Below are 7299 nucleotides of genomic sequence, written 5' to 3'. Positions count from 1 at the left end.
AAATATATATAAGAAACCAATAAAATTCAGTTTTTTTTTTTTTTTTTTTTTTATTAACTCTCCACAATGATATTGGCTACCTTCCGCATAAACTCTCATGGCATGGCTTTGTTTTGTTTTGGCTTACCCAAAAGGCATTATACCAATAGAGAGAGTATTATTTGATTACAAACTCGTGATCATTCCCTAAATTAGTCGAAGGACTTTCATCATCCAACATCTTCTCTCGAACAAAGTACGCCTCCCCTTAATTGAGACTAGATTCTTTTGGAGTCTTAGTCATTTTTTACTATGCCTTAGGGTTGACTACTTTTTCTTTTGGAGTATTTTGTTCGAAATTTGAGAATTTACCAATCTATTGGCACAACTAATTTTAGGACATGATTCTGATACCATGTTAGATGAACACACTCTCCACAATGGTATGATATTGTCCCCTTTGAGCATAAACTCTCATAATTTTGTTTTTGGCTCCCCAAAAAGTCTCATGACAATGGAGAAAGTATTTTTTATTATAGAGACATGATCATTCTCTAAATTAGATGACGTGTACTTTTATCATCCAACTGTAATAATAAAAATAAAAATTAGATATGAGAATTATATATATATATATTATGACAATTATTATGTTTATTATGTTTATTATTATTTAATTAATTATACAGACACATAAAATATTATTATTCTTAAAAATGGACTAATAAAATCTCTTATTTGAATCCAAAATTATGATTGATCTCAAAGATAGACATTATCTGAATATTCCAGGCAGACAGGGCCGGTCTTCCACGCGGACGGTGCCCAGGGCCATACGCGTGGGCCCCACCTAATTTGGAAATTAGCCACCTATTATTAAAAATATATATTATTATTTAACACAACATTTAAAAAAAAAAATCAAATTTAAATAAATTGTGCAAAAAAAAAAAAATAAATAAATAAAAAAATAACAATAATGTGGTTAATGCGAGTAAATTAGCAGATTTTGCATTTAAATTAAGGTTAAATTAATAAAAAAAAAATAACTCTTAATTTTGTGTTTTTTGTAAAGAGTATCCTTAAATTTTTTTAATATTAATCTCAAGCTTTTAAAGTTTAAAAAATAACCTTAAATTTTAACAAAAATATTTTTAAACGTAAATATATATTTTAATTTTTTGAAAAAATTAAAGATATTTTTGAAGTTTTTAAAAAAAATTGAAAGACACTAATTAAACTTTTAAAAATTTAAATTTTTTTATTTTTTTTTTAAATTATAAGGATATTTTTGAAATAAATATTAACATTATCCATCTAAAATTATTTTTTTAAAAGACATTTTTATTAATTTAAAATTTTAAGTTATAATTATGGGTACAATTTTTTTTTTCTGCAAATAAAAAAATTTAAATGCATCTTAAAAAATTGCAATTATTTAACAAAATCTTTGAATGTCTTATTTTGTTTGCAAGTGGAGAAAAAAAAAAACAAAATTTTATCAGAAAAAAAAAAATCCCTCACGCTCATTGCACGTGACTCTTTATTTTTTTCCTTGTTTTGTTATTATTATTTTAAAATTGTGAATGAAATTCAAATGCACGCGAAGCAACGAGGGTATAAAAATTGGAAACCTAGAGCTGTGCGTATAAGTTGGGCAACGAAACACGCTCCTTCCTCATTTTCGCGTGCATCAATAACGTCGGATTCTTCGGTTCGCTCCAAGCGCGTTGAATCTCAAGCTCTGCATGATTGCCAGAATCCATGGCTTCTGCGTGCATCAATAACGTCGGAATTCCGCCGGAGAACTTCCTCGACGGCTCACGGGCCACCTACAGTTCTTACGGTTGGTTGAGCCCTCGCGTATCCTTCAGTCGCGAGTTTCCCGACGACTCGTCCGCCAATCTCTCCGGCTTTGAACTTAGTCCCTCCTACATTACTGATACTTCTTATGCGAGTAAACCGGCGATTTCAGGTACGGATCTGGAAGGTTCGGCTAGTGATTTTGAGTTTAGGCTGGAACATCCGGTTACTCTGATTCCTGCTAATGAACTCTTCTTCAACGGAAAACTCGTGCCGCTGCAGCTTCCGTCGTTGAAATCGTCGGTCAAGGAAGAACTCTCCGCGACGGAGATTGGATCGCGGTCGCCTGATACAACAACGCTGCGAAGAGTGACGGAAATTGGTAATGCGGATCCGTACTCTTTTTCTCCTCGTGCTCCGAGGTGCTCGAGTCGGTGGAGAGAGATTCTAGGGCTGAAGAAAGCTAATCAGATGACCAGTTCTATAGCCGCGAAGAATGAAAATCAGAAGACGGATTTGTCTTCATCGAGAACACGAATGAAATCTCTGAAGCAATTTCTCCACAGGAATTCCAAGCTAGCGTCCTCCGAGTCCTCGGATACTCTAAATCATCCATTATTGAAAGATTTGGACTGCGAGTCAGTTTCCATATCCTCTTCTCGCCTCTCCCTTTCTTCCTCATCCTCTGGTCTTTCACTCGACGATCTCCCTAGACTTTCACTCGATTCGGACAAAGCATCGAAGTTCAATCGTGAATCAAAGAATCGGATAAATACGGTGAAGCCGATAGCATCGCGATCAGAAGCGAAGAGAGTAGGGCGTAGCCCGGTTCGTCGGCCGCCAGGGGAATCAGGTAGAGTGAAAAGCAGAGAAGTATCCATGGATAGTCCGAGAATGAACTCCTCGGGGAAAATAGTGTTTCAGAGTCTGGAAAGGAGTTCGAGTAGTCCGAGCAGCTTCAATGGCGGACCGAGATTGAAGCACAGCGGTATCGAAAGGTCATACTCCGCGAATGTAAGAGTGCCGCCGGTGCTGAACGTTCCGATGAGCTCGCTGAGGGGGTCATCAAAGTTCGCGTTCAGCCAGCTGTTTTCCTCGCCGCAGAAAAGAACCGAAGCGACTTACGGCGGCGGTGGAGGCAAAGGCCAGACGAGACACTGCAGAAACCGGATCGCTGGAGCCTGACGGAATCCACCAGTCCAGTCGAAGAATTTCCTATTTTTAGAAGCAATAATTTTACGAGTATTCTAATTGGTAGGACAACCAAACGTCACCGTTTTGCAGTTCAAACAGAAGTGGCGTTTGAAAAACACGCGCAGAGAAATGATAGCATTTGAGATACTCTCTTTCCATGAATTCCAAAGCGGTGTCGTTTTGCAGATTTACAACTTTTAAAAGAATAAAACTGGAAGAGGGAGACGGTTGGTCAAGTTGAGGGGCAACGGGCAGGGGTGGCTCTTACTTTGATAATATAACCTTTTTTTCTTTTTTTTTTTCTTTTTTTTTAATTTTAGGTTATTGGTATCTTTTGTTTCTTTACGGAGTATTGGAAATGACGCAAAAGTGTATTCAAAATAGAACTTGCTCAGTCCCTGTCTGCTCTCTGTTGAATGGTTTTTATATGCCTCGGACTCTGATCCAATCCAATTCAATTATTTTTCTATTTAAATCACTCATACCGAAAATTTTAGCAAAAATTTAATGCATAATTTTTTTAATTTAATCAAAGTTTACCTCAAATTTAGATTATATTGCCATCCAAACCTTACAATTAAAAGAAAAATGTTAATTTATTCCTTCTTAACATTAAAAGACTTATCATACATGTTTAATCAAAATATAAATTAAATATATCGATTTAAAATGAACAAAATTTTAAAGAAAAACACTATAAATGTTGTTTTATTGTCGAAATTTGTGAGTTTTGACCGATCCCTTTTATTCGTCTCCATGTCCCTCTCGGATATGAGGCGAAAAAAGGAAAAGAAAGGATGGAATTTCTCTAGTTTTTTGCATAGTGGGTCCCACTCGCGATAGTTGCATCGTTGTGCCTGGGCTGCAAGGGCTCTCAACCATATAGATAGTTCAATGTGCTTTATCAGCGGTTGATCTTGAGATGTGGATCATCCAAGTCACATTAGCATGACGTAGTTCTCCTGTTTGAATCAGAATTTGAAACTAAAATTCTCCTCGAGAATAGATGGTCGATTCAAGGCACATTAGCACGACATACTTCTCCCGTTTGAATCAGAGTTTGAAACTAAAATTTTTCTTAGAGGATAGATGATCGATTAAGGTGAGATATTATTTTACGTAATAATGAAGCTAACTATATAAAAAAAAAAATATATTATTTTAGGTTAGATTAAGTGAGTTAAAAACTAGTAAAAATGGTAATTCTTGATGTAAATCAATGAAATTCACCATTTATAACAAAACCCAAGTTAACCAATTTGGGAACAGTAATTTATTGTTTTGGGAAAATGTTAAAATTCTCACGCGGAACGTGATGCATGTTGGGAGTGTATTAGGAGAGAGGTGTAACAGGGAGGGCGGAGGGTAAAAAGTAATAATAAATAATGGCAGGAGGGTTAAAAGTAAATGCAAAAGTAGGGTATGATAAGGAGGAAAAGGCCAAGCTGTAGGCCTAGGGAGGCCCCCTCTCCCCTAGTGAGTGAGAGAGAGGTTGGTACTGGCTGTCCTCATGGCCTCCCGAGATATCCCGAATCGCTTCACTCATTCCATTGCCCCTCAGATTTACGACCGTCCTTGATATTTTATTTCTTTTTTTAAATTTTAATTTTAATTATATATATATATATATATTATTATTAATTTTCAGGCTTGTTTCTTTTTGAAAATTCATGGAACCACGTGACCCAGATGTGGCACTTCATCATATCATTTATTATTTTTCTTTTGTATTTTTATTTGTTTATCATTATATCTTTATTTTGTTTATTCAAATAAACACTGTGAGCCACGTGGCATCATCTAATTGTGCCACGTTTTACGTTTCCCTCCTTTTTCTTGCTTTTATATATATATATATAGCTTTTTTCCTTTTTATATATATTTATTTATTTTTGTGAGATCCCACAATTCCAGGGCAGAATGAAACACCTCGATTCTGCTGCGTTTTAAAATCTTGAGAAGAAGTCTGAAAGGGAAAACCCAAAAATGATAGTATCTGGATGCGCACCAATTCCGCTGTGTGGAAGCCCGAAAGGGAAAGCCTAAAATGACAGTATCTGTATGATCACCAGTTCTACTGTGTGAAAGCTCACAAGGGACCCAAATAGGACAATATTAGGATGAGCATCGGTTCCGTGGAAGCCCGAAAAGAAAAGTCCAAAGAGGATAGTATTTGGATGAGCACCGGTTCCGCTGTGTGGAAGCACGAAAGGGAAAGCCCAAATAAGACAATATCTAGATGAGTACTGGTTTCTCTGTGTGGAAGCCCGAAAGGAAAAACCTAAATAAGAGTATCTAGATGAGTACCGGTTTCGCTATGTGGAAGCCCGAAAGGGAAAACTCAAAGAGGACAATATATATAGTAATGGTGAGCTTTTGTTTCTCCAAGGAAATTTATCAATTTTAATTTTCACTAAAAAAAACACATAATTATATATCCATTTATGAGATGAGAAGATAGCTTGTAATTAAATTATAAATAAACATTTCTAAATAATTATACATTTATATAATATTTAACGAGTTCCCGTCGTTGTTTATATTGTTAGATTGCACCGTCTTTTACCAGTCTTATTTTGGCCACATTTTTAAAATTATTTGATCTATATTGTAAAATTAACGACGTTTGTCTTCGGGGTAGAATTTGCAAAACTATACTCGCAAAAGAATGTCCTCTTTTGTATGCATCGTTGTTTTCAAAAGGTCATTTTATAATACCGACTATTATGGTCGATTTAGAGCTCTCGATATTGTTAGACGAACACGACTCTCCACAATGGTATGATATTGTCCACTTTGAGCGTAAACTCTCATGGCTTTGCTTTGGGCTTCCCCAAAAGACCTCACACCAATGGAGTTAGTATTCCTCACTTATAAACCCATGATCATTCCCTAAATTAGCCGATGTGGGACTTTCATCATCCAACAGATATTACTCGATATACGAAAATAGACCCTAAATTAGAAGTAAAAAGGTCGTAGAAGTATAGTAAATAAATAAATAAATAAAATATATATATTTAACACGAAAAAAAACAATAAATTTAGTAGATTTTGAATATAAAAAATAAAAAGATGGAGTTATTTAGATAAAAAAAAAAGTCCAAAATTTTTATTAAAAATTTTAAAATCGTTTTCATAAAATCCACGTAAGATAATTTGATTTTAAGACGCGACCATTTACGCCCAATTCGTAAATGTATATATAATCTGCGGCGCCATCGTTGATTTTGGCGACAAAACAATGGCCACTGGCTTTCGCGGCAATGGGAGTAGCAGTTGCAAGTACAAGTGCGACACTGCCGCCAATACTCTGCAATGGATAAAAGCCATCGCCGACTTCATTAGACCTTACTCGTTCCTGATCAATGCTCCCGTCGTCAATTTTTTTAAGGTTTGTTGATTTAATTTTTCATTCGCACAAGTTTTGGAATCTGCTTGGTGTGTAGCTTGTAATTTGATTTTGATTTTTCCTTTTCACTTGTGGATGTTCTTTTATGATTTCTATCATGATACTGCTTCCATTCTCTTTTACAGGATAGACTATGGGAAGCTGTTGATGAGGAATGGATGGAGTGCTTGCGCAAGGAACATGTGAAGAATCTGCTTCTAATTCCTTCTGGAGCTGTCCAGGTGTGCCTGCAATTGGAGAACATTTTTTAGACTTGATTTTATTTCAATTAGCTCGTGTTTGGACGTTTGAAGCTTAGTTTTGAAGCTAGATTTGAGCTCACTTGTAAGATTTTGTCCATAACAAAAGTACGCAGGTAGTATTTGACTGAATTGACAGTTACCCCTTCTCAATGATCCATTATAAGTCTTATTTGGATATGTTTAGGACACAATCCTCTATATGCATGTTAATTTTGACATAATTGTCTGATTATCTGGATCAAAGTATAATATCGATCAAAATATTGATTCATACCTGTCGAGTAATTTAAAAATATTCACGGAACTGAAATTGATCATTATTTGTAATAATAACGTCATTATTTTCAAAGTAGTTATTATCTGTGTTGGTAAGAATGCTGAGACTGTACAATGACAGATTGCATTGCATAAATCCAGTTTCAATTTCTGGGAAAATAGATGTGTAATGGATTGAATTTTATTGTTATTATTATTTTATTCTGAATCAGATACCATAAAGATTTCTGACTAACCTTGTGTTTGATTGGGGAGCATATAAATCCGCTTATCAGCATCTATAATCGATTAGTTGGGTTTCAAAATAAGGGTGAACTAAAAAAATCCCATATTTAGGGGTGTCGTTAACTAACTCCATATGTCGACGTCTTTTTTTTTTTTTTTTTTTTTTTT

General features: G+C 35.1%; 2 protein-coding genes across 4 annotated transcripts in view; both read left to right on the top strand.

Moving 5' to 3' along the window:
* Positions 1–1743: 1743 nt before the first annotated feature.
* On the top strand, positions 1744–2967 carry LOC111475992. Its single transcript, XM_023119973.1, has one exon. The coding sequence runs from the start codon at positions 1744–1746 to the stop codon at positions 2965–2967; it is 1224 nt and encodes a 407-aa protein (XP_022975741.1).
* Positions 2968–6188: 3221 nt separating this feature from the next.
* Positions 6189–7299, top strand: part of LOC111477035 (methyltransferase-like protein 25) — a 10087-nt gene continuing 8976 nt past the window's right edge. For all 3 annotated transcript variants that reach the window (XM_023120980.1, XM_023120981.1, XM_023120982.1), the window contains exons 1-2: positions 6189–6370; positions 6514–6609. In XM_023120980.1, the coding sequence (XP_022976748.1) occupies positions 6221–6370; positions 6514–6609 (246 nt within the window). In that variant the 5' untranslated portion in view covers positions 6189–6220. The remainder of the gene's footprint in view (positions 6371–6513; positions 6610–7299) is intronic.

The sequence above is a fragment of the Cucurbita maxima genome, unplaced genomic scaffold, assembly GCF_002738345.1.
Source record: "Cucurbita maxima cultivar Rimu unplaced genomic scaffold, Cmax_1.0 Cma_Scf00003, whole genome shotgun sequence".
Classification (NCBI taxonomy): domain Eukaryota; kingdom Viridiplantae; phylum Streptophyta; class Magnoliopsida; order Cucurbitales; family Cucurbitaceae; genus Cucurbita; species Cucurbita maxima.
The sequence above is the reverse complement of the archived record's forward strand: the minus strand, read 5'-3'. Positions and strand labels throughout refer to the sequence as shown.